This window comes from Gracilinanus agilis, chromosome 3, assembly GCF_016433145.1.
Source record: "Gracilinanus agilis isolate LMUSP501 chromosome 3, AgileGrace, whole genome shotgun sequence".
Classification (NCBI taxonomy): Eukaryota; Metazoa; Chordata; class Mammalia; order Didelphimorphia; family Didelphidae; genus Gracilinanus; species Gracilinanus agilis.
The window spans coordinates 92,704,329-92,731,758 of record NC_058132.1 but is presented as its reverse complement, the minus strand read 5'-3'; the positions used below and the strand labels follow the sequence as shown (position 1 = coordinate 92,731,758).

At 46.1% G+C, this 27,430-nt stretch overlaps 1 protein-coding gene across 1 annotated transcript in view; it reads left to right on the top strand.

Moving 5' to 3' along the window:
- Positions 1–27,430, top strand: part of PDE2A (phosphodiesterase 2A) — a 192,113-nt gene that overhangs the window by 142,647 nt on the left and 22,036 nt on the right. The window contains exons 6-19 of the mRNA XM_044668911.1: positions 11,530–11,597; positions 12,197–12,256; positions 12,675–12,843; positions 13,125–13,177; positions 13,553–13,627; positions 13,772–13,813; positions 14,672–14,740; positions 15,113–15,243; positions 18,048–18,159; positions 20,205–20,244; positions 20,392–20,455; positions 22,102–22,174; positions 22,329–22,506; positions 22,733–22,845. Coding sequence (XP_044524846.1) covers positions 11,530–11,597; positions 12,197–12,256; positions 12,675–12,843; positions 13,125–13,177; positions 13,553–13,627; positions 13,772–13,813; positions 14,672–14,740; positions 15,113–15,243; positions 18,048–18,159; positions 20,205–20,244; positions 20,392–20,455; positions 22,102–22,174; positions 22,329–22,506; positions 22,733–22,845 — 1,247 coding nt within the window. The remainder of the gene's footprint in view (positions 1–11,529; positions 11,598–12,196; positions 12,257–12,674; positions 12,844–13,124; positions 13,178–13,552; positions 13,628–13,771; positions 13,814–14,671; positions 14,741–15,112; positions 15,244–18,047; positions 18,160–20,204; positions 20,245–20,391; positions 20,456–22,101; positions 22,175–22,328; positions 22,507–22,732; positions 22,846–27,430) is intronic.

The following is a 27,430-nucleotide window of genomic DNA, read 5'->3' as shown; positions in this document are numbered from 1 at the left end:
GAGAGAGAGAGAGAGAGAGAGAGAGAGAGAGAGAGAGAGAGAGAGAGAGAGAGAGAGAGAGAAAGAATAAAGACTTTGGGAAAAGAGAGCAAGGCACTGTGTGGTTTAACAGCAAAAACAAGCATTTATTAAGCATTTATGTTGGAGAAAGCTTGCTGGAGGCAAGGCTCTTGTTGACGTATGAGTCAGGCTTAGATGGGATGGGAATGAGGAAGGGTGTCCCATGGTAGGAGGAGGAGGGATAGAAGCCAGAATGATAGTGTAGATTAGGGAATCATTAGACTTATAGACCCCTGGACCATCCTGAGGGGATACAAGGCTAATCATGGATATGTAACTGGAAGGGGAAAAGGTAAGTAAATTCTAGACTTGAAGAACATAAGGCTTACAAGGGTCCTAGAGTATAAGAGCTAAAAGGGACCTCAGAACACACACTGCCAGAGCTGGGAGGAGCCTTGGAACATAGAATGTCAGAAGTAGAAGGCAACTTAGAGACTACTGAGTTCCACTCCTTCATTTTACATAGTAGGAAACTCAGGTCTGGAGAGGGGTAAGGACTTGACCAAGGTCACACATCAGGCTAGCAATATAATTAGAGGTCCTGACTCCCAGCTACTCCCAGGTCAGGCCTGTGAATCTCAAGAATAACTCACCAACTCCTCCCTCTCCCCACCTCATCAACAAGTACCTAGATCAGGAGCAGTATTTCCATCCCTTCTCTTCATCCACCATTAGCAGAAATTTAATGGGGGTGGATTACTTAGCACTTCTCCTTTGCCAGGTCCTCTGAGCTGTCATCCCCAGCTCATTAAAAGGGAATTAAAGCGATTCAAAGGCATCTGACCTTTCAAACAGTTGACTTCTGGAAGAGAGGGGAGGGGAAGAGAGCCAGAAGGGAGCCCTTGTTTTGGGGGGGGTGATAAATGACCCTGCCTTTTAGCTAGCCCCTGATCTAAGGTTTAGCTCTTCCCCTTAGGGAACCCTTAGTCTGAGGAAGGGAGACATAGCCCTCTCCTTTTGGAACTCCCTCGCCCCAGCACCCAAAGGTTCTCTTGCTCTCCAGGGAATGTGCCTCTTGTTCACACTGACTTCCCACCATCTGCTCCCCTCCCCGATTCTCTTCCTCCAGATTGTCAGATGGCCTCCTGTCTGCAGAAGAACTTGGGTTAGCAGATTTGGGATATGTCATGCCTTCAAAATATGTCCCTGGCCCTGCTTCCTTTCTCTGGGGAAGATGGGTGATGGTGGGATGGGGTAGGGAAGGAGAAGACAAGCAAGATAAGAGGATGCCCTCCCTGGTCCCCTTTTTAGTATTCTATGGAAAGAGAATTTCAAATACAGGGTAAGATTGGGGTATAACATTCCTGCCAGACTTCTACAATGGTTTTGTTTAGGATTCTGTAGGAATATCTCAGAACAAAGGGAGCAGACATACTCTTTGTGGCCATCATCACAAGGGGAATGTCAGAGAGGCACATTTATGTTCAATAGGAAGAAGAGCTCACCAACAATTGGGGCTGTACCACTGTGAATGCAAGTGCATTAGCAGGAAGTAAAGCCTCTGTTGACAGAGAGCATAGACTCAAAGAATTTGGAACTTGAGGGTCCTTAGAGTTTTACTTCAAGTCTCTCATTTTTACTCTTTTACAAATGACCCAGAGGAGAAATGACTTGTCCAAAGTCCCATGGGCAGAAGGTAACAAGTCCTCTGTCTCTAAATCTGGTGTTTGCCTCCACACCAGGAAATCTAAAGTTAAACAGCCCCTTTGTCAGGGAGTGTGTTAAGAGCATCGATGCTCTGGTGGGAATTTGGATGAGATGCCCTTTGAGGACCCTTCCAGTTCTGAGAGTCTGACCTTGTATCTTTGTGTAGCTGTGTGTATTTGTATCTAAGAACACTCGAATGTGTATCTGTGAGCAGATATGCTTCTGTTCCTCTAAGTAGGTCATTTTTCTCTGCAAATCCATCTTGGCAGTCCTTGTGTTAGCCATATCACCCTACAGGGCTTGCTCCATTTTTTGTCTTCTTCCTTCCCCTTTGCCCTCTGGCCTGGAAGCTGAAGGATTGATGAGATGACTTATCAAGGTCCTTTCCAGCCCCAGCACTGGGGAATCTTGTGATTACCTAGAATCATACTTATACTTTGGGCATCTTCTTCAGAAGAACTCCAAACACTTTACCAAGGCTTTCCTCTTTTGGGGGATGAGGAGGGTGACATGGAGGGATAGAGACAGAACAGAAAATTGAATCCAATTTCAGAGCTTCTTTGGATCCTTGAAAACTCTTGGAACGAGTGTTAGAAAAGATGGAAGCCAGCCCAGCTTTTCTTAGATTTCTGTACTTGAATTCTGAAATGTTGGACATTCCATCCTTGATCTCTGAGATGAGGGTACATTTTGTTCTGGTATCCTTGAATAAAAATCATTTTGCCTTCCTATACCCAGGACCCCTTTGTTTTTCCTGTTAGAGGCTAGTAGCATGGAGGGTGTTCCATGCTAGAACCTTGGGGCCTGTTTCTCCTTTATACTCCTACCAGAGAGGTTCAAAGCTTGTTTTCAAATGCTATTATAGCTGGCATTCTAGAATCCAGAAGCAGCGTGTATTCCCTGGTTCCCTGCCCTTCCTCAACAAAGATTTCTTTCCTTACTAATATCTCTTCAGCTGCCCAGGATTCTTAAGTTCTCTCAGGGAAAGGTCTTTTTCAGGCCATTTTTATGACCCCCCCCTTCCTAGGCTCAACTAACTTTTCTGTGGGGAAGATATTATCATGTGGTTTAACCTAGCCATGTTTACCTGTGATGAGCTGATGTGACTGTGACTCATTCCAAAGGTAAATGGAAGCTGTCTTTGGATTATCTGGGGGCTTGGGAGTTTTAAAACCTTTTCTAGTAAGCAAATAGGACTCCTGGGATGTCAGAGCTGGAAGGAATATAGTCTAGCTTCTGTATTTTACAGATGAGGCCCAATGAAGTTCAGTCACTTTCCATGGATACACAGGTAATAAAGCTAAAGGCAGGATTTGAACACAGAGAATAGAGAGGTGATTATATTTTTGGCCACTTCGAAAAACTATTTTTGTGAATCTGTATTTTGGGTTTTACCTATACTGTTATGATTAAAAATGATAAAGACTGATATAATAATAGGAATTAGTAGTTTAATTAAAGCCATGGCCATGCTGGTAAAATATATATAAGACTGTGCCTATCTTTTATATTTAACGCCAGAGCCCATCTTATAGCCAGCCCTCAGGAAGGTCAAGAGACCTTACTTTCGGTTCTCCTCCCATTTAAACTGTCCTTTGCGTGGAGACGCAGGCATCCCCACGCCCAAAGAACCAGAAACCAGAAACTGGTTGGACCATGGGAAATGTAGTTTGATAGTCCCCACATGTCCATGGGGGGGGGGAAATATATATATACACTTTTAAATGGCATCTCCCAAATTCCAATTATACAATCCCCTTCTCTCTTCTTGCCAACAGGTTTTCTTTCTTTCCCTTGGAGTTTACTTCTAAGCCTCATCATTGAGAGCTGTCAAAAAATGAAATGGAGGGGCAGCTGGGTAGCTCAGTGGAGTGAGAGTCAGGCCTAGAGACAGGAGGTCCTAGGTTCAAACCCGGCCTCAGCCATTTCCCAGCTGTGTGACCCTGGGCAAGTCACTTGACCCCCATTGCCCACCCTTACCAATCTTCCACCTATGAGACAATACACCAAAGTACAAGGGTTTAAAAAAAAATGAAATGGATTGCCTTGAAGGGTGATGATGAGTTCTTTTAGTCAGTCAACTGATCAATCAGCCAATATTTATTAAATCACTAACCGTGTGCCATGCCTCTTCAAGCAGAGGCTAGTGGACCATTTGGTGGTAATGTCTTGGAGAGGAAATTCCTGCTCAGAAATGGGCTGGGTGAGGTGCCTTGTAATAAGGCTCTTCTTAACTGAGATTCTGTGATTCTGGGACCTAGATAATGAGCTTCTGGCAGTTATTGCTTCAGTTCATGGACCTAGCATTTTCCTGCTGTGCCTTTTCTCACTAACAGATAATGACAGAGGCCAAGAAAGGCCCAGATAGATGGAGAAGAGCCAGGAGTTATCAGCTTAGCCCCTAGTGACCTGGGTAGTTTTGCTCATGGGAGGGAGTATACCTGTCAAGAGCCCTTTGGAAACCAAGTTCTATGTTCTTAAGGTCTATGGCTTGGATGACTGGGGTGTGGCAGCCAATTTAAGGTCTGGTTCTACCTTTGACTCATTGTGGGACCATGAGACTCTCTTCTTCTTAGGTCTCAGTAAAGTAAATGAGATAATCTCTCAAATCCTTCTACTCTCTTAACATTTATTCTGGATTCAAAGGTGATAGTTGATTTGGTATCATGAAAGGAGTTCCAGGTTTGGAAAGAGAGGACGTGGGTTTGAAGTTTGGCTCTGCCAGTATTTCCTGTGTGATCTTGGGTGAATCCCTTCTCTTCTCTAGGTTCTCCTCTGTAAAAAAGAGGATTGACAAGATGATCTTGAAGTGGTCTCTTCCAGCTTGTGATTTATGACCTAGCAGGCTTAAGGTTCCTTCTAGATCTCCTCCCTAGACCCTTGATCGTGATAGCTCCAAGGTCCTGTAATTTCCCAGCTTTATTTCATTAATCCCCTGACTCTGCTTGTAGCCCTTCTTCCTGGTGTCACTTGGCTGTGAAACTCCTACCATTTTGTAGAGCTAATTCAATTGACCAAAAAGCCCTCAGGATCTGGACCTGAGAAAGGCCAGGGGAGGGGAGGGCTGTGCTTGGCTCAGAGTGGCTATCTCCATCGTAATGAGCTCCGGGCACCCTGGACACATGGGTGCTTCTTGAGTGCTTCTGTCTTGCACATCAGACAGTGCTTGGCTTTTCAGCTCTGTGAGAAGATCTGGTCACATTCATCTGAGTTGGGGAGCATGTGTGCATGCATTGGGATGGCAGTTTGTGTCCCAGATCAGTGAAAGTATGGAAACATTTTGTGTGTGATTATGTGTGGTTGTTCAGTCGTTTTCAATTGTGTCTGACTCTTTGTGACCCCATTTTAGGGTTTTCATGGCATTAATACTGGAGCAGTTCGCCATTTCCTTCTCCAGCTCATTTTTACCAATGAGGAAACTGAGGCAGGCAGAGTTAAGTGACTTGCCCAGGGTCACCCAGCTAGTAAGTATCTGAGGCTGGATTCAATCTTAGGTCTTACAGACTTCAGGCCTGGTGCTCTTTCCACTGTACCACCTAGCTGCCCCCATGTGCTTTTTTATGTATGATTTTGTGTTTGAGATGTGTGAGGGTGGGGAATGTATTTGGGAGTATATGTATGTGGTACATGTACATTTGTATCCTTGAATGTGTTTGAAGGCTTGAGTAGGAATGAGAATGCAGTTGTACGTGTGTTTGTGTGTATTTGTGAATGTGTATGTAGGAGAGTGTCTAGATGAATTTTTGTGCACCTGTGTGTGTGTGTGCGCATGCATTTATAGGAACATCCTAAAGGGCATACACACCCATAGTGTGCACACACACTCACAAGTACTAGCAAAAGACCTCCCAGGTTGTTTCCAAACCTTGCTTCCTTGTGCGTGTCCCACCCTCCTCCTCATTTCGTGGCACCCCTTCACTTGTCATCTTCACCCAATTGAATGTAAGCTTCTTGAGGGCAGGGACCCTCTTGCTTATTTGTATTTGTATCCCCAGGGCTCAGCCCAGTGCCTGACGCAGGGTAAGACCGTAACAAATGTATCATCTTCATTCATTTATTCTTTTTTTTCCCTTTTAAACCCTTACCTTCTGTCTTAGAGTCAATACTGTGTATTGGCTCCAAGGCAGAAGAGTGGTAAGGGTAGGCAATGGGGGTCAACTGACTTGCCCAGAGTCACACAGCTGGGAAGTGTCTGAGGCCAGATTTGAACCAGGACCTCCCATTTCTTGGCTCTCAATCCACTGAGCCACCTAGATGCCCCCTTCATTCAGAAACTCATCCTTGCAAACATGCACTCACATGCACATGATCACATGGCCTTTGGTCTTTGAATGATGGTGTGTTTACTTCTCAGTGTGCTTGTATGAATATGTTTGTGTGTGCCCAGAGAATGTAGAAATTTGTTTGCATGAATCTGTGTGTGCTTCAACATGTCTGTGCTTTTGGGGTGTGTGTGTACATTTGGGGCTGATGTGTGAATGGCTGCATGTATACTCGTCATTGTTTTTGTCTGTATATAGATATGTGGATGGCTTTTCTCAAACAGACACCAAAAGCCATGGAATGTTAGAATGTAAGCTCGTCGTGAAGAGCAATTGTTCATTCTTTGCCCTCGCATCCCTGAGGGCTGGTACCTAGTAGGTGCTTAATAAATACCTTTCAATTGACTGATTGATATTCTAGCCAATACTTTGGTCCCTGGGTTGGCTTTACCTTATCCTTCTACCCTCCCCAAGTCTTGTTCCCCCTGCCCTGGGTTGGAGATCTGGTTCTAGAGAGAGTTCTACATCTGAGCAAGGAGGAGAATAGAACATCTTAACGGGAATAAGCCCTATACTGTATGTAAATTGCATGCAAATGAGACTGTGGTATCCCCACAATCCCTGGTCCAGCCACCTGCTCCTGTAGGAGTCACAGATGGCACCCACCATGGAGCCATGTCCACCCCCTTCCCACCCACTAGCCAGCCCTCTGGGCAGGAGAGAAGAGAAGCTGGGAGGAAAGGGTAGGAATTCCTCTACTGCTTCTCCCAAGCCCAGGATTTTCACTCCACAGTGATCATGGCAGCCTCTTTTCCCAGCATCTCCCCTCCATCTTTCTTTATTCCAGACCAGAGTCATCTTCCTTTGGCCCATCCCTTTCCTGAACAGGAAGAGCCTGCTGTGGCTCCCTATAGCCAATGGAAGAGGGTTCAGACCCTCCTGCCTAGCATTTGAGGCTCTCCATACTCAGGTCCTCTTCTTTCTGGCATCTTCTCTTATAGACAGTCATATGAGCCTTTTTCACATCAGGCCCATTCCCACTTGGATGCCTCTGCTGAAGCTGTCCCTTTCCCATGAATGCCCTCTTACTTCTCCTCTTGAGTCTTTTCTTTAAGACTTAGCTCTGGTCTCATCTCCTTTATCTCTGACCACTCTAGTCACTTAATCCTTATTTGAACTGTTCTACATACACCTCAGCCAAAAGCCATTATGTTTGCTGGGTACAGGTCCCTGTGTTCAGCACCACTGACAGGGACACAAGATGAAGTAAGCCAGAGCCCTTGTCCTCAAATGGCAGAAGACCTGGATTTATTCACAAAAATCTGGGTTCAAATCTCAGCTCTGTTATTTAATACCCATATCACCTTGAGTACCTCCCTTCCTCTTGCCTGGCCTCAGTTTCCTCATCTATAAAATGAGAAAGGCTGTCCTTAAGGCAGTTCCTTAACCTGGGTCCCCCGAATTTGCTTTAAATATGTTTTGATAACTATAGTTTGATATAATTGGTTTCCTTTGTAAATCTTATGCATTTTGTTTTGTTCATTTAAAGACATCATTCTGGGAAGAGATCCATAGGCCTCACCAGATTGCCCAAGGGGTCCAGAACACAAAACTCCTGGTCTGAGGTCTCTTTTGGCTCAACTCTCCGAGAAAGGCAGTAGAAATCATGGTAGCTCTGGAGTCAGAAGAGACCTAGGTTCCATTCTTGCCTCTGACTCTCTGTGATCATGGATAACCCATTTAATTTTTCTGAGCCTCAGTTTCCCTTATCTTAAAAATGGAGATGAAAAATCTGTAAAATAAACATGTGATACCCATCTCCTTAGTTATGGACTGCCACAATTTTTGAAGATTTGAAATTGAAGATCACCCAGAAAGCAATGAAGAGGGGCACGGTGGGTATGAGTGGGCTATAAACAAAGATGTGCTGGTAAATGTATAACAATTGGCTCTCCAAAACTGCAGGGTATTTTAAAAATTTAATATATATTATTTACACTTTCTCCATCACTTTCTTAAGTCTATAAACATAAATCAAGTCCCGGCATAATGTTTGCTGATTTCTAAGACATAAAATGCTCACACTGAAAATTTAACAATGGATTCTCAGGAGCTGGTACAAGCTGGCTCCAGCATACCCTTCCCTGTACAACAGAGGATTTAGGAGGGAGGGGAGCCACGTAAAGGACGTCCTCAAAGAAATGTATGAGTGTTTTACATGCAAGTGGGAAAAAATGAAACATTACTGAAGAGAAAAAAAGAGAAACATATGAGCTAGAAGATGGGCTGGTTGTACTGGGTGGGCTTGGGTTGACCAATTGACAATATACATGCACTGATGGTGTCCTTGCAGTGTCAAGAGGAAGGCTGCTACTCTACTGGATGGATTCTTTATAATGAACTGATGGAAAGCCATGGGAAAGAGTTACTTAGAATGGGCAGACAGGGATAGACTTTTGTCAGTGTCATTGGAGACAATATCCCCATCGAGGAAATAGCAAAACTCTGAGAATATTTGAGTACCCTACTTCCTCTAAGAGTTATTGTGAGGGACAACTGGGAATGTTAAATGTATTAAGTGTTAGATTAAAATGAACTATTGTTAGGGTCTTGTGAGTTGGGGGGATCAATTGAACAGTCAGACAGTGAATAAGCATTTATTAAGTGCCTACTGTGTGCCAAGAACTATGTTAATTCCTGGGAATACAAAGAAAGACAAAAGACAGTCCCTGCTCTCAAGGAGCTCACTGTCTAGTGGGGGAGGCAGCATGCAAACCATTATGTACAAACAAATAGATGATAAAATGGAGATAATAAAGGGAAGGCACTGGCATTGGAGGGCTCCACAAAGGTGACTTGTTTAAAGTGAGAATTTAGCTGGGAAGTCAGAAAAGGACACATAAGGGTGATACAAGATGGGTGGGATGAGTGTAAAACCAGTCCAATATATATATATATATATATATGTATATATATATATATACATATATATATATAAACACTTATCTTCCATCTTAGAATCAATACTTGGTATTGGTTCCAAGGCAGAAGAGTGGTAAGGACAAGGCAATGAGGGTTAAGTGACTTGCCCAGGGTCACACAGCTAGGAAGTGTCCAAGGTCAAGATTTGAACCCAGGACCTCCCATCTCTAGGCCTGGCTCTCAATCTATTGAACCACCCAGCTGCCTTGCCCCATTTTATATATATATGTATGTATTTTAAACCTTACCTGTGATCTTAGTATCAATTCTAAGACAGGTGAGAGGCAAGAGCTAGGCAATTGAAGGTAAGTGACTTGCCCAGGGTTACACACTAGGAGTCTGAGGCCAGATTTGAACTCAGAACCTCCCAACTCCAGGCCTGGTGCTATACCTAGCTGCCCTGCCCATTAGGCTTTTAAAATGGACTGTCTCATGAAATCACTCCACATCATTGGAGGTCTTCTGGCAGAAGCTGGATGCCTGGTCAAGGAGGCTATAGTAGGGATCTCTGTCCAGCAGCTACTTGGACTATGTGATCTTGGAAGGCTCTTTTAACTCCCACATATGTAATTCTCTGAGCAGTCTAGGCAACGGACTGTGAGGAATTGGAGCTCATTTTCACCTGAAAGGGTTGGGGAAGGCTTCTTGTTAGAGGTAGCACTTGAGTTAGACCTTGAAGAAAGAGAAAGATAGCAACAAAGAAGAGGAGGGAGTGTCTTCCTGATGCAGGGAATGCCTCTACATTCTGTGCCCAGAAAGGAGGGAGTAGGATAAAAGCTGACAGCCAGAGTCTCACTCCCTTTAGTTGGATGGTAGAGTGTGAAAAAGGGAACACCAGGAAAATGAGATTGGAAAAGGAGCCTGGAAACAGGATTTTGAATACCAGGCCAAAGAGTTTGTTTTTCCCTGCTAGGAGAGCAGTAGGGAGCCACCGAAGTTTCCAGGGTAGGAAAGTTACATGGTCAGACTTGTACATAAGGAAGATTAACCTGGCACAAGTCTGGTCATGTCAGTCCTTGCTCTCTGCTATAATTAAAGAGTGCACTGGGTTAAATTCAGTGGTGATGTGACTAGGGATGCCTCTGGGCTGAGTATAAAAACTGAGACAACCCTATCTTTCCTCTTATCATCTTGGGGAGAGCATGGGGCACATATTCTGCAGGGACAACGGGATGAAGGTGAGATTGGGGCACTGGGGAGAGCGGTGACTTCATCGGAACAGGGAGAAGGTTTAGTATTTGAAGAGCTGGCAAGTGGAAGAGGGTTAGCCTTGTTCTGCTTGGCTCCAGAGACAATAACTGGCAGCAATGAAAGGAAGCCGCCGAGATGGATTTCAGCTCAGTGTAAGTTAGAACAGCTCAAATATGGGATGGATTACTTTGGGAGGAAGTGAGGCTTCTAGGGGACGCCGGATCCCCATGCACGTTGGATGCCCCGACCTCTTTGTGATTCTGAGAAGAACGTCTCAAAGGGATTTGGGGTGGGGGGGGCTGGGAAGGAGGGGAGAAGAGGAAAGCAAATAGAGAAGGAAATATTCTGTAGCCTCAACTAGATGGTTCAGAATTTGGCCCTCTCTCCACTTCCAGCTCAGACCCTCTGCTCTCCCCTCTCCACCTCTAAACATTACTGTTTAGGCTTCCTTCAGCCTAGCCTAATGTCCTCTCTGAGTTTTCATCTGGGTACTGGGAAAAGCCATGGGGATAGACCCCACCTCAGCTGAACCTCTGGAAAGGATGCTTAGAGGCTGGGCCACTGACTTAGGATCCTAAAAGACCTTAATAGATTGTCGAGAAAGAAAAATAAAACTGGGGAAAATGTAAATACCCTCAGGTTAAAACAGGGTCAATTAAATTTAAGCACAGGATCAAGGAAATGTGGCTAGATATTAGTTCTGTGAATAAAAGACCCCAGGGTCGTGGCTGCCCATAAGATAAGATGATAGTATGGCACAGAGGCCAACAAGAACCAGTGTGGCATTGGGCAACATTAATAAAGGCAGTATCCAGAAGGAGGGAAGTGAGAGCCTCATTTATCTTCTGCTCTAGTCAAAACTCATCTGCAATTGTATATTTTATCCTGGGAACCATGTTTTAGGAAGGATATTGACAAATTAGCATGCATTCAGAGGAAGGCTACCAGCAGAGTGAGAGGACTGGAGGGCCCGCTATAATATGGGAGGGTGGATGGAAGAAACTAGGAACTTAACCTGAAGAAGGAAAGATTGAAGGGAGGCAAGATAGCCACCTTCGCTTTTCAAACAGTTTTCTAAGGAGCTCTCAGCTTCTCCCTCCACCCCCGGATGAAGAAGTTGAGGTCCAGTTTGGAAGCCAAGGAGCAACGGAAACTAAGGGCAAAGCAAAGTTTTTAGGAGGCACGTAAAGCCCTCATATAAGGAAGACTTTCTACTGATCAGAAGTGTCCCATTCTGAAAAGATTGCCTCTGGAGGGAAAGAGCTCCCCATCACTAGAGAAGTCCAAGTGGGGGATGCAGGACCTCCTACTTCCTGGGGTGCTGTAGTGGGGAAAAGAGGTTGGACTGGGTGCCCTCTGAGCCAGTGGCGGTTCTGTGGTTTTTCAGTTAGAGACATAAACACAGACCACAGTAACTTCTGGGTCACCAAGTGTCAGAGATTGGCAGGCAAGATCGTGCCAGGTGTGTGCAGATGAAAGGGTTACTTGGCCTTCTCTTTAGTAGTGGAGCTATAAGTAGAGGGATGTGGTGATGGCACTCCGTGTGTGTGTGTGTGTGTGTGTGTGTGTGTGTGTGTGTGTGTGTGTGTGTGTGTGTAGAGGGAGGTGGTGTTCACACTTGAACAAGTTGGAGGAGAGCATAAGGCCAGAGGCAGTATGAAGAATCTCAAACTTAAAAGGAGGAGTCCTGGGTTGGAATCATGCCTTGTATCTGATAATCGTTTAATAAAACTTTTCATTGAATGGAAGGAAACTTGGATACTTACTAGTTATATAACCATAGACAAATCATTTCACCTTGACTCAGTTTTCTCATCTGAAAAATGGGGATAGACCAATTGCACTAAGTGGAAGTCTTGGTATTTGTCTCTGGATCAACCTTGGAAGGCTTCAGTCGATAAGATTAAATTGAGTGGTGGGAGGAGGATCTTTAGGATGGAAAGTAGGGGAGACCATTCCTAGGATTTGGGGGGTGGTAGATGTGGTGGGGAGTTATTTCCACATATGGGGTAGAAAGGGCAGACTGGCTCAGGCAGGGGTCTCTGTCCTTCCAGGTACACTGTGCTCAACTTAGTGAGGGCGATGAACAGAGCCTGCAGGCCATAGAGAAGCACGTGAGTGGGGCCTGGGAGAGAAGGATATTGGGACTTGGGCTTCTCAGGAAACTCAGCCCTTTGGCTTCACACTAGGCAGGCAGCCTGGACAGCACCAAAGGGGTGGGGGTGGGTGTATAAGGATGGAAGGCAGGGGAGGGTGGGGGTCAATACCCTGGAGAGCTATGTGTAGGGGAAAAAGCCTTGGGTGAAAGGTTGGGAGTCATTGGTAGATATCTTCCCCAGTCTGGGCTGCCATCTTTCCTGAGGTCATTTCAAACTCTTAAGTCTTCTGAGACTCCCAGGGGGTCCTTTGAGTGGGGAGGGAGGGTGTAGTCCACATAAGGATGGGGTGTCTGGAAGGGAGGGATGGAAGTGGCTAGTGCTGGGTTCCTGGGCTTCTGATGTTGCTGCTCGTTTCTGGACTCTCTTCCCCTAGACTCTAGTAGCCTTAAAGAGGCTGAGGACCCTACAGCAGCGTCAACCTCACTCCCGGCCAGTGCCAGAACCCTCTTCTCCACCCACCTCTCTGGCCCGGCCTGATGGAGCAGTGTCTATTGGGACAGGTGGCTACAGCGATCTGGACAGCCGAATTCTGCAACTGTGTGGTGAGGCAGCTGGGAGGGCTGGGGGGCAGGGTGGGTAGAGGGGAGGGGGTCACGTCCAAAGAGCAGATCTTGGATTCCAGACGCCAGAGCTTCGGAAGAATTGAAGGGATGGGCCAGGGACCAGGAGGGATTAATAGCAAAGGGCCAAGACTTGTGGGAAGGAGAGTAGGGGTTGGGCCAAGTGAATGGGATAAGATCTGATGCAATGGGGCAGGACCAGATGAGACGAGAGGAAGCCCCTGCCTTTGCCTTCCCTAACCCTGGCTTCCTGGCCCTTACAGGGGAACTCTATGATTTGGATGCCTCTTCTCTTCAGCTCAAAGTACTCCATTATGTAAGTTGGACTGCTCCTCCCACTTCCACCCCTCTAAATCTCCATTCTGATCCCCTCCATCCCCATCCCTTCTCCTGAGCCAGACATAGATAGGAACCCCCAGACTGAGAGGGATTTCAGGGATCCTGTCCTCAGGAGGGCTTGGCTCTGAGGGCTAGAAAGCTCCTATCCTCAGAAAAGGTAGAACCCTATTCAGGGAGCCCATGATCTGAGGGAGACAACAGGGGGCCCTGCATTTGGGAAGTCTACTCTTGTACTGAGGAGGAGATAGATCATAGAAGTTAAATAAGGAAAGCTCCCTAAAGGAGAATCAGTAGGTGGGAAAGGGCTTGTTTAGGGTCCTGGAGTTAATCTTGTACCCTTTCCCTTCATTAGTTGCAGCAGGAGACTGAGTCCTCAACCTGCTGCCTCCTCCTTGTTTCAGAGGATAACCTTCAGCTCTCCTGCCAGGTAAGCACTTTGAGATCCTCAGTGAAAGAGTAGCCAAAGGCTATGGCACCAAGGCATGGATGATCTGCCAGTGATTACTGTCCCCAGCCCTCTAATACTAATCATCCCTTCCCCACTCTCCTTGCCCTCTTGTCTGTCTCACAGGTCATCGGAGACAAAATACTTGGAGAAGAAGTCAGTTTTCCAGTGAGTCTCTAGCTTCCTATCCCTGGTCAGGGATCTGCTGGGGTGTCTGGGGATCTTTTAGTGATCTACTGGGCTTTGTCAGGGCCAGTTAGGCTATTTTAGAATCTCCTGAGAGGTGGGTGGATTTTTTTATTAGACTTATATAAGATTTTTTATTCTGAGTACTTAACCATCTTATCATCTGGAACCTCTCGGGGAATGGGGAAGGGGGGGAAGGAGCTCTCAGGGTGATATGGGCTCCTTTATCATTTCTTGGGCCCTCTTAGGATTTCTTGAAGACATATTGGAATCTATTAAACTATTTTCTGATCTATTGGTACTTTCCAGTAACTCCTGGGACCTGTTTCCCTTGTCTCTCACCTCCAAGGATGAACAGGGTGATTCTGAATCTTGTCTAAGGGCCAGGATCTCTCTAGATGGGAAAGAATCTGTCAGGGAAAATTCTGGAGCTTCCTACTTGAGGATAGCTGGGTAGCAGGAAGTAGAGGCATCTTTCCAGCCTTGTCCTGCCTAAGCCCAAGCTACCCTCTTTAGTCTAGAGCAGTGATTCCCAAAGTGGACACCACTGCCCCCTGGTGGGTGCTGCAGCAATCCAGGGAGGTGGTGATGGCCACAGGTGCATTTATCTTTCCTATTAATTGCTATTAAAATAAAAAAAAATAATTTCCAGGGTCTAAGTAATATTTTTCTGGTAAGGGGGCAGTAGGCCAAAAAAGTTTGGGAAGCACTGGTCTAGAGTGACTGATCATAGAGGACATTAGGATCCCCTTCTCCACATCCCACATGCCAACTCTGTATGTCTGTCTCTCTCTTACTCTGTATTTCTTCCTTCCCTCTTTCTATCATTTTCCCTTACAGATGACTGTGGGGCGCCTGGGCCAGGTGGTGAAGAACAAGGAATCCATCACACTGAAGGACCTCACTACAGTGAGTGATAACTCCTGGGCATACTCTTGGGGGGACTGCCTGTGGGTTAAGCTGCTTTTTCTCTCAGGCAGAAGATTTCCCCACCTCCCTGATGAAGGAGATAACAGAGTATCCCCAATCCTTTCCCTGTTTCCCTTCCCCTACTGCTCCCCAGAGCTGCCTCTAGGACAACAGAGTTAGTTTCATTCTCATTTCTTCAGGGGGAACTGAGGGTCCAAGAGAGGGGCAGGGACTGGGAGTTAACAGTTGAATTCAGAATAGAACTCCAATTCCCTGACTCCCACCCAGAGAACTAAGAGTTGTTTATTGCCTTTTGCCTTCGGAGGTTTCCAGACCTCTTTCCCGTCACCTCTTCTCTCCTCCACTTTGCAGGAAGAGGTGACACAGCTGCAGAGCCTTGTGGGATGTGAGCTGCACTCCATGCTCTGTGTCCCTGTCATCAGTCGGGCTACAAATCAGGTGGTAGCCTTAGCCTGCACCTTCAACAAGCAGAGTGGAGAGACGTGAGTCCTGGCAACCTTTGGAGTCTGAGGACCTGAGGGAAGCTAAAGAGGGATGTGGGCAGGCACTCTCTAGTGGCAGCCTCCTTTGGGGTTTGAGGAGCAAAAAGGGAGTAAAATACTATTATTCCTCCTTTAGAGGTCAGAAAGGAGGAAGCAGAATGACCAGTGGAAAGTTGGTGCTGGGTGGTTTGTTGCATAGGAGGTTGTGGTCATTAAGGCCATGGGATGTTTGACCTCACCACTATCCTATCCATCCTCCTTCCCCCCAAATTCCAGAAAATCCCAAATTCCCTGACTTGGTTATCTACTCTGTGTGTTACTCAGGCCAACTCACGGTCAATTTACTGATGCATCTCCTTAGTCTTATGGAGTCTCTTTAAATTATTTAGATGATTATCATTGGCAGTTGGATGTGAGGTAGAAAAGCGAGGGAGAGAAGAGTCTGACGGAATACCTCCATTTGCAAACAAGGCGAATAATAATTTAGATAGCAATCTGTCAGGTTGGTATTGGCCCAAGATTCTCAGCATGTCCTTAAAGGTGACAACCGCAGGGTCCTTTGAGCCCCAGCCAAAGTGAAAGCAAGAGAGGAGGTAGTCTTAGACTCAGAATGTCTGAATTGGGGGAAAGGAAGGACCTTGGAACCTGGACTAGAAGAGGTGGGAGATACTTTAGAACAGGCAACATTCAAATCAGAGGGGACTTGAAACTAATCTAGTCTAAAGTCCTCGTTTTGCAGATAGGGATTTTCAGCCAGAAGAGGAAAAGGACTTGTCCAAAGTCACACAGATGAAATATATTTGAGAGCTGGGATTTGTACTCAGACCTTCTGGCTCCAAATTTGGCTCTTTCAAACACCCAAGGATTGAAAGGATACAATCCAGAACCAAATACCTGACTTATGAGGCAGCAAATATAGGAGAGGAGAGACAGCCTCAGGGTTGGGAGTCATATTTGGTTTCTGCCACTGAGCTGCTCTGGGCTGATCTTGGGCAAATCTTTCCCCTTTCTCTGGGCTTCAATCTCTTATGTCTCTTCTGGTTCCATGTGTGGTGGGCACATTGGGGTCAGGGCCCCAGAGCTGGCAGCTAGAAGGTGGGCTTTGGGTAGATGACCAAGGTACATCTGGGCAGGATAAGTTTGGAGTCCAGAGCAGGGGAATCAGTGATAAGGATAGTGGACGGGAAGCCTGAGCCCTAGTAAAAATGCCAGCCTTGGTTTGAGATATCAGGGTGTTTCTGGGCAAGGAACAGACGCTTGAGTTGTTTTAAAGCTGGGAGATGGTGAGGGCAATCCCAGAAGGGGCTGCAACACAAGTATAGATAACTACAGTGTGATGAATGCATAAAAGAAGTACACAAAAATGAGGAAACTGAAGGGTTAAGTGACTTGTTCAGGGTTACCCAGTTGAGTGTCTGAGGCAAGATCTGAACTCAAGTTTGAAAAACTCCTCAGTTTCCTCCTCTGTAAAATGAAAATAATAATAGCGCATACTTCATGTGATTGTTGGGGTAAACTATGTATTAGTAAACTGAAGAGTGAGGCCACCAAAAGAAGAAGGCAGAGGTTTTAGGGGAAAGATAATGAGAGATTAGCCCAGGAATCCTGGGAACATAGCAAACCGAGGAACCTAGCTTCAGGGAGACTGGGAAACAGACAAAAAAATAAGGCACATTTTGTTGCCTATGGTTCTGGAGTATGAGATGATGGGGGGTGGGGTGCCACAGTAGTGCCTTAAATGGGGCAGGGGCAAGGGCAGGCAAGCAGAGGGAAGAAGATGGAGAAGAGGAGGGGTTGGTCTGAAGGCTAGGCCCTACCTACCCACCACATCTCTACCTCTCCCTTCCCTCCGCCCATGGAGTGGGAAAACCATTGTCTGGAGGCAGAAGAGGTGGGTTTGAATCTTGGTTGCCCTCTTCATTAATTATGTCACATTGGACTAATTATTTAACCTTTCTGGGTCTCTCTTTCCTTATTTGGAAAATGAGGGGGTTGGACAAGATGATTGCTAAGGTTCCTTTGAGCTCTGAAAGCTGGAATCTATGATTTACCCAGCTCCCTACAGCTGGCTCTCTCTATGATATATCATCTGGCTATGGGATTGAATTACTGACCCTGGAGGATTTGGGACCAATCTTGTTAGGCGAGAAGCCGGCTCCCATTAGCCTGGGTGGGCGCCTGGAGTGCCTTGCCGGACAGTCCCTAATCGCCCTGCTTCTCTGGACACATTAGGATTGATGGGGAGTTCTGTGGCTCAGCAGAGGGCAGGGAGGGGACAGATTGGAAGGATGGGCTTAGTGAGGAGGAACGGTCACCTGCAGGAAGTGACCTACCTCCGCCGATTCCTTCTGTCCCTATTTCCAGTGTGGGAAAGAAGCCTGAGACAGAGGTAAAACATAGTTTTGCCCTCAATCAAGAAGGGGAGAGTGAAGAAAGCCATGGCCTCTGCCTACCGGCAGCCCCTCAGTCTAAGGGAATGGGGAGTGGGGAATAGATCCTGGACTGATGGAAGAAGTAGCACACAAATTCTTCTGGATAGAGGAGACACTTTGGTAAATGATTAAAACACAAAATGGGACCCTTGGTGCCCAGCAGAAGGAGAGAAATGAAAATAGCCCCTTGGGCTGGGGTTTCATCAGGGAAAGATTCCCAGAAGAAATAAGTATAGCTCTTGGGTTAAAGGGAAGAAACGGAGCAGAATTAGGGACATCTCAACACAGTGCCAGACACATAGAAGGTGCTTAATGAGTCTTTGCTACCACCCCAGCTCCCCTGTCAAGGCCTCACCCTTTCCTCCCTGGCAGGTACACAGACTGGGACGAACACAAGATACTCCATTGCTTCTGCTACACAGCTACTGTCCTTACCAGCACCTTGGCCTTCCAGAAAGAACAGAAGCTCAAGTGTGAGTGCCAGGTGAGCCCTGCTTAGTGCTCCTCTCCCAGCAGCCTCACCTTCTCTGTCTTCTCCTTTCCTACTATCATCTTCTCCTCCCCCATCCTTGCCTTCTTCCTCACTATCTCTATTCTTAACTTCCCATCTTCCTAGTCCTTACCTTCATGATTCCCTATGATTAAATCTGATCAAAAGTGTTCTAGGAAGGTCCATTTCTAATGCTCTCTATATAGACCAAAAATTTGAGAGGATTATGGATCATCTAGCCTGGTGGAGAACACAGGATGTCAAAGGTAAAAGGGACCTTAGGACAGAGGAAGAGTGGAAAGAGACCTTAGAACACAGGTCAGAGGTAGAAAAGACCTTAGAACAGAGAATGTCAGAACTGGAAGAGGTCTTAGAACACAGAAGGTCAGAGGTTAGAAAGGACCTTGGAACATAAAATGTCAGAGCTGGAAGAGACCTTAGAACAGAGAATGCCAGAGCTGGGAGAGATCTTAGAACAGAGAATGCCAGAGCTGGGAGAGACCTTAGAACACAGAAGGTCAGAGGTAGAAAAGACTTTAGAACAGAGAATATCATAACTGGAAGAGGTCTTAGAACACAGAAGGTCAGAGGTTAGAAAGGTCCTTGGAACATAAAATGTCAGAGCTGGAAGAGACCTTAAAACCTGGAGTGTCAGAGCTGGAAATGATCTTAGAACAGAACACAGAAGGTCAAAGCTGCAATAATCTTAGAACAGAGAATGTCAGAACTGCAGGAGAGAGACCTTAGAATACAGAAGGTCAGAGGTAGAAAGGACCTTAGAACATAAAATGCCAGAGGTAGAAGGACTTTAGGACAGAGAAAGTCAGAGCTGAAAAAGCACAGAATGTCAGAGCTAGAAAAGCCTTAGAACAGAGAAGGTCAGAGCTGGGTGGGCCCTTAGCACAAAGACAAGAGAATGTTAGAGCTAATAGAGACAATCATAATCCTGGAGTTCAAGCCCGCAGTGTGCCAAAGGAGGGAATAGAAGTCCGAGAGAGGGATGGCTTCACCTGGAGCCCCCAGGGAGTCCCTGGCAGGCCAGGGTCTCCGACTCTCCCTGCAGGGACTCTCCTGCTGGACATACCTCCTAAAGCAAGGCCAGTGGCTGCTGGGCCAGGGAGAAGCAGCCTGCCTCTCCTAACAGGACCTTCGCCCTGCAATTTAGCCGGTGGGCAGAAATCCTGGTGCTGGTCCGCCCTCTGGTGGGCACTGTTGGGTGCTGCATAAAGATGCAGGACAGCAGAAAAATGTTGGTGTGCACACACACACACGTGTATATCTATATCATGTGCACACACGAGGAGTCATGTAAGCATGCCTTTATTGTGATACATGCACAATACATATGTGTTTCTTAGGGGTACATGTGAGTAGATCTAGGTGGGATATCTAGGTTATATCTGTGCATTTATCCATACATGTTTATATCTGTGTGTAGACTGTGTGTATGCGTGTGCACATACGTGACATTTGCCGACTTACAGAGTGTTAGGAGTGGAAGAGAACTTGGAGATCTTCCAGCCCATGGCTCAGAATGGGGAGGAGGGTCTTGATTAAGGTCCCAGAGCAAGTTGATGGCTGGGCTGGGCTGAGAATCTGGGTTTCTTGACTCACCCCAGGACTCCTTCCACGAAACCTGTGGTCAAGGAAGACCTGCCTGCAGATACAACTTCAGGAATGTGCTGGTTGTGTGACCTTGGGCGAGTTATTTACCCCCTGCCTGCTTCCGTTTCTTCATCTGTAAAATGGGTGTAATTAATAGCACTTAACTCCCAGGTAGTTCTAGGTATAAAACAAGATGATATTATAAAGTGCCTTGCATACCTTCAAGTGCTATAGAAATGCTACTTTTCATGTCATCATTTCCAAAGGGGGGAGGTTCTCGGACTCAGGACTGAAGACTGTCGATAAAGGAGGAGGAAGGGCTTTGTAGTTGCTGAGGACTTTTGAGCGTGCTGATGTAGAAGCAAGGGACTGAACGTGATACCTTGGGACTGAGTTCCCTGTTTTTTCTCTCATTCTTCTTCACTCATTTGTAGGCTCTTCTCCAAGTGGCCAAAAACCTCTTCACACACTTGGGTGAGTTTCCTCTCTACAGATCAACTCTCTGTGTGGAGGGGGGGGGGGGGTTGGGGGGAGGGAGGCAAGGAGCCTCTTCCTTAGAACAGAAGCCCCGCTTGGGTTTCCTGGCCATCGGCCTCACTTTGTGAATCCTCCATCCCCCAGATGATGTCTCTGTCCTGCTCCAAGAAATCATCACCGAAGCCCGGAACCTCAGCAATGCAGAGATGTGAGTAAAGTGGTCCAGTGGGAAGGGATGTGGGACTGGCCTCGGAGTTCTTATCCTTTTTTGTGTGTCATGGACAATCTGGTGAAGACTATAAACTTCAGAGAATCAAGTTTTTAAATGCACAATATTAAAAATGTAAGGTGGCAAAGGAAACCAGTCATATTAAAATACAGTTATGGGGGCATCTAGGTGGCTCAGTGGATTGAGAGCCAGGCCTAGAGATGGGAGGTCCTGGGTTCAATTCTAGCCTCAGACTCCTCCTAGATCTGTGACCTGGGCGAGTCACTTAACCCCCATTGCCTAGCCTTTAGCGCTCTTCTGCCTTGGAACCCATACACAGCATTGACTCCAAGACAGAAGGTAAGGGTTAAAAAAAATAGTTATTAAAACATTTAAATGGACTTTGGGAGAAGAACTCCTGATAAGTCCAATGCCTTCCTTTTACAGAGGAGGAAACTAAGGCCTACAGAAATTCAGTGACTTACCCAAGATCTCACAGTTGGGAGGTTAGGGCAGCTGAGGCAAGGAGGTGAGAGGGCAGCAGCCTTTGGAGTAGCTAAAAGTTGTCTGCCTCTCTTCTTCCCCTCTTTCCTTCCTCTATCTCCTCCCAAAACGACAAGCTCTCCACCAACAGTATCCCTTGGCCAGCTTTCAAACCTTTCCAGGGAAATTGTTTCCTTTGCTGACTGCAGGCAGGTGGTGAATGCTGTGTAATCCCAGAGGGGTGTTGTTTGAGGGGGTAATGGGACCAACTGGAACTTCATTTGATCATTCTCTTTATTCCCACTCCCTTTTGGGAGGACAAAGTGCTGCTATCTAGTGGGAATGTGGGTGGAGAACCCCAACTTTCCAGCAATTGGCAAGCTTCCTCTACTGCTTCCTTCATGAATAAGCCCTAGGAAACAGACTTCTGTAGGCTGTAGTGAATAGAGTCAGGGAAAAGAGAGAGTGGGTGCCAGGTTCGTAACAGGACACTTCAGCCTGGCATCCACTCCATCTTTCTCCTGATTCCATATACTACTGCGCACAGTCTGTTTTCTAGGGTGTCCTGTTACAGAGATAAGTGCAGGAGAAGGGTAAATGTAACTAGAGTAGGGACTTCCAGTTTCTGATCCTTGGGAGTAAAAGGAGGGCCAGGGTCCAAGAAAGTCCAGAGGACTTAGAGAACTTAAATAGATCTCTGGCATTAAGAAAGTTTAGAAAGTATTATAAGATGAAAACCCTGGTGCTAAAGTCCCTTGGATTGTCTCTGACATAGAACTGGTGGTGGTGTTCAGTTGTTTCAGTCATGACTGATTCTTCATGACCCCATTTGGGGTTTTCTTGGCAAAGATACTGGAGTGGTAGCTCATTTCACAGATGAGGAAACTGAGGCTAACAGGATCAAGTGATTTGCCCAGGATCACTTAGCTAGTGTCTGAGGCCACAGCTGGGGTAGGATCAAGAATCAAATGTAGATCCATGAAATGTGAAACCCAAGATGGGTGGGTCTTATTCTAGGCAGAGATGTTGCTTGGAGGTCCTATCTTAAACATACTCTTAATACTTAACTCTCTCTCTCATGCCCTCATGGAGCCCCCATTCCCAGGAGTGCCTGGGCAGGCATGAGGGTCAGGGATCTTCCTTACCCTTTGGCTTCCCTACAGCTGCTCCGTGTTCCTGCTGGATCAGAATGAACTGGTGGCCAAGGTGTTTGATGGCGGTGTTGTAGATGATGAGGTAAGGGCTTGTTGGGGGTGGGAGCTTGCAGGTGGACTAGGGGGACACATAAGAATGGCGAATCATAATAGGATGCCCTGTGGGGGTGCTCTCAGTTCCTGGCTGATAGATCCTGGAACCCACCCCTCTTTTCCTTTTGTCCTGGTTTGCCCAGACCTATGAGATACGCATCCCAGCTGACCAAGGGATTGCAGGTCATGTGGCCACCACAGGCCAGATCCTGAACATCCCAGACGCCTATGCACACCCCTTGTTCTACCGAGGTGTTGATGACAGCACAGGCTTCCGCACCCGCAACATACTCTGCTTCCCTATCAAGAACGAAAACCAAGGTATGTATGTTGTACAATTATAACCCCTTTCCCAGCATCTGGGAGGTGGGTGGTGCTTCTCAGAGAACCACAGGGCTTAGCCCAGGACCACAGGAGTAGAGCTATGGGGAGAGGGAAGAGTCAGAGCCAGCATGACACTAGGACCAGTAGAGGGGCACGAATGTTGAGAGTAAGGGGGAAAAGGGAAGATGCCTCCCCCAAGCCTCGTTTCTACCCTTTCCTCCAGAGGTGATCGGTGTGGCTGAGCTGGTGAACAAGATCAATGGCCCTTGGTTCAGCAAGTTTGATGAGGACCTGGCCACAGCCTTTTCCATCTACTGTGGCATCAGCATTGCTCACGTGAGCTCTGAACCCTGCCCTGACCCCTATTCCCACTCCCAGTTTCTCTGAGTTCTTCTAGTCCGAGTTCTCCAAACCCAAGTCTCCCTCAGGCCCAGAGAGGGAGGAAACTCATCCCTGCTCAGATAAGTCAACAAAGTTAGCAAGCATTTATTAAGGACTCATTGCGTACCTTCCTGTGACTGTCTCCTTTGTAACTTTGGGGTCCAGGGTGGAACTGGACACCTGGCATTATCTCTGCTCCTGACTCTCTGAGGCAGGACACATAAGTCATTATCCCCCTTGTCTCCTCGACCCAAGGGTGCCCTTTAAACCAAGAGCAGGGAAACCTGTGAAATAGTCCCAACCATGCTACTGACTTTTCTGAAAATCTTGAACGAGTCATTTCTCCTAGGGCTTTAAAGTGAGGATAATTATCATTTCAGCATTGTGTAATAAAGTTTCTCATGCCAGGCTCCCAAACTGGAGAAATAGAGTCTAGATAAGGGTTCTTTGTGTGACGGACCCTTCTGGCAGTCTGGGAATGTTTATGAATTCCTCAGAATAATACGCATAAATGCACAAAATAAAATACTCAGGGTTACCAAGGAAAACCAATTTATATTGGAAAAACAATTATGAAAATAGTTTTAAAATAAAATTTATAAACCCCAGATTATGAAATTTTTGCTGATCTGTACTACAATTAGATGAATGAGGAACTAGTCATCTGGCAGGATACAGAGAATAGTTATGAATGGATTGATGTCAACTAGGCCTTTAGTGGAAGACCTCAAGGATCTGTGCCTGGTCTGATATTGTTTAATATTTTTAAAAATGGTGAGTAAAGACAGAAGTGGCATGCCTATCAATTCTTTTTTTTTTTAATAAACCCTTACCTTCCATCTTAGTATCAGTACTGAGTTCCAAGGCAGAAGAGCAGTAAGAGCTAGACAATGGGGGTTAAGTGACTTGTCCAGGGTCACACAGCTAGGCAGTGTCTTGAGGTCAGATTTGAATACAAGATTTCTTGTCTTTAGGCCTGAGTCTCTATCCACTGAGTCACCTAGTTGCCCCTATGTCTATTAATTCTGATGACACAGAGCTGGGAGGGTTAGTAAATACTTATGACAGAGTATGGGAGAGTCAGAATCTCAAAAAGGTTCTGAAATGTTGGGCCAAGTCCAATTACTCTTAAATATGTCAGGGATTGGTGATGTCATCAGTGTGACCATTCCTTCTATCAATGCAGATCGTAATCCCTCTTGACCTTGTTAGATTTTTGCTAAGAAGATGGAATTTAATAAAGATAAAAATAAAGTTCTACATTTGGAGTCAGTTGTCAACTTCACAACTACAGGGTGGGAGGAATGCAAGACAACAACCTTTTATTAATTGCCTTCTGGGTGAAAAGTACTTTATTAGGTGATAGAGATTGAAAGACAAAAAGTTGCCCCCAAAATATATAGTCTAAAGCAAGCAAACAGATAAGGAAAGGAACAGCATTTGGAAGATAAGTACTTTAACAGTGAGATCAGGGCAATCTTCCTGTAGGAGGTTGTACCTAAGTTGAACCTTGTTAGGGAAAGAAGTGTGGCCAGAAAACCATTTTTTGTTAAAAAGATTTGGAGGTTCAACTATGTGACCCAGGGACCAGAGAAGTTAATGTGATCTTAGAGTGAGCAAATTCAGGGTCAGCATAAGGGGCTGGGGTGATGGCACTGTCCTCTGCTTGAACCATTGAATTCAGTTCTGGGAGCCACACATTAGAGTGGACATTGACAAACTGGCTGGTTTCCTGATCAAAGTGGCTGGGGTGAAGAGAGGCCTGGAAACCATGTCTCTTGAGAATTGGTCGAGAGAACTGGGAATATTTAGCCTGGAGAAGAGAAGATTTGGAATGGTGGGACATGACATCTGTCTTCACTTTTTTGAAGGGTTGTCATGTGGAGGAAGGTTTAGACTTTTACTTTTTTTTTTTTAAACCCTTACCTTCCGTCTTGGAGTCAATACTGTGTATTGGCTCCAAGGCAGAAGAGTGGTAAGGGTAGGCAATGGGGGATCAAGTGACTTGCCCAGGGTCACACAGCTGGGAAGTGTCTGAGGCCAGATTTGAACCTAGGACCTCCTGTCTCTAGGCCTGGTTCTCAATCCACTGAGCTACCCAGCTGCCCCCTAGACTTTTACTTTTTTCTAGTAAGCAGAATCAGAAACAGGGTCGTGCCAGGGCCAGCTGAAGTAGCTCTAGAGCAATGATTCCCAAAGTGGGAGCCACCGCCCCCTGGTGGGTGCTGCAGCGATCCAGGAAGGTGGTGATGGCCACAGGTGCATTTATCCTTCCTATTAATTGCTATTAAAATAAAAAAATTAATTTCCAGGGGGCTAAGTAATATTTTTTCTAGAAAGGGGGCAGTAGGCCAAAAAAGTTTGGGAACCACTGCTCTAGAGGGCTAAATTGTTAAATTTTCAATTCGAGCATTTTACATCTCATATGTTGGCAAACACTATGAATAAGGGCTTGACTTATTGTTTTTGATTTTCTAGACTTAAGAAAATGAGGGAGAAAATATTAATATTTTTCGATTAAATTTAAAAGTGTGTAGACATGGGGCAGCTGGGTAGCTCAGTGGATTGAGAGTCAGGCCTAGAGACAGGAGGTCCTAGGTTCAAATCTGGCCTCAGACACTTCTTAGCTGTGTGACCCTGGGTAAGTCACTTGACCCCCATTGCCTACCCTTACCACTCTTCCACCAAGGATCCAATACACAGAAGTTAAGGGTTTAAAAAAAAAGTGTGTAGACATGCATTTTTTTTCTGGAAAGCTGGTTGTTAAATCCTTTACCAACAGACCCTGGCTAGCAGCCTCATTATCTCAACTGCCTTTCTCTGAATACAAACCAGTTTTGTCCATTTATTTCCTAAAAGTATAACACCTGGCCCTGAGTATAGTACTTTAGGTATTCTCTGATAAGGGGCAGAATTACATAGGGCAGCAGGATTATTACTTCCCTTAGTCAATATTCAATAAGGATTTATTAAGCATTTACTACAGGTCAGTCACTGTGTTAAACTCTGGGGATACAAAAGCAAAGCAAACACGAGCCCTGCCCTCAAGGAGCTCACAGTCTATAGGGAAGACAACATACAAGGTACAAAGAAGATAGGTTTTCTTGTGGTTGGTTCTCGCTCTCTCTTTCTCTCTCTGTCTCTCTCTCTCTGTCTGTCTCTCTCTGTCTCTCTCTCTCTCTCTCTCTCTCTCTCTCTCTCTTTCTGTCTCTGTCTCTCTCTCTCTCTCTGTCTCTGTCTCTCTCTCTCTCTGTCTCTGTCTCTCTCTCTCTGTCTCTCTGTCTCTGTCTCTCTGTCTCTGTCTCTCTGTCTCTGTCTCTCTGTCTCTCTGTCTCTCTCTCTGTCTCTGTCTCTCTGTCTCTGTCTCTCTGTCTCTCTCTCTGTCTCTCTCTCTCTCTCCCATCCTCCCTTTCTCCCCTCCTCCCATCTCCCTTCTCTCTCCACCCTCCCATCCCCTTTTTTTGAGATTGGGTTTCCCTGTCTCTCCCAGCCTGGAAATGCAGTGACCAGTTGGGAGCTCTATCTCAGCAGATCATCATCACAGCTTAGACCTGCTCAGTTTCCAGCCCTGGCTGGTTTGACTCTCTTTAGGCAGCCTGGTGGCCCCCTATATTCCCACTCTATACCTGTGTGTATGTGTATATATGTATGTATACAAATTTGTAGATTCACACATATGCATGCAGGGAAAACCCTTTCATCTCATCAGATTTTCTGGGCTCATCTCGTGCCTTGACTGTCTCCTGGGGCTGTGAGGAGAGACAAAATGAGCCCCCATCTGTGGGCTTTTTCATCCTTTTTCCAGTGTTGATCTCAGCCTCCTCTCCCTAAGGTCCCCCGCCCAGAGTTGCATTGCCACCAGGCCAGCTTCTTGGGTGAAAGCCCTAGGAGAGTATCAGTGCTTGGGGACAGCTGTTGGTGAGGAGTTCAGACACCCGTGTCCCTGCCCCCCTCTCCATAGCTTGGCCTAAATCTCCCCCTCCCCTTCCAAATATTGGTGGGGAGAAAATACAAGGGAATGGGGGAAGGGAGAAGTATGTGACTCAAGGACCTAAACGGGGACAGGAGGAGGCAAACATGAGGATGTTCTGAGCAGAAAAGCTTGGACCAGTGCCTTTTTTTTGTTCTTTCTTTATCCCTTAACATGCCAGATGCAAGTGGGGATGAGAATAATGACAGCTCCTATTTATAAATTGTTTATAAAGTATTTCCCTTCCAATATCAACGTGAGGCACAAAGTAATAATAATAATATTTAGTCTTTATATAGCTTATTTATTTATTTATCCTTACCTTCTGTCTTAGAATTAATACTGGGTATTGGTTCTAAGGCTGAAGAGTGGTAAGAGCTAGGCAATGGAGGTTAAGTGACTTGCCCACTTAGCTATGTGACTTAGGTCACATAGCTAGGAAGTGTCTTAGGCTAGATTTGAACCCAGGAACTCCCATCTCTGGGCCTAGCTCTCAATCCACTGAGCCACCTTGCTACCCCTTATAGCTCTTAATAAGTTATATAAAGTGCTTTACATATGTTGGCTCAA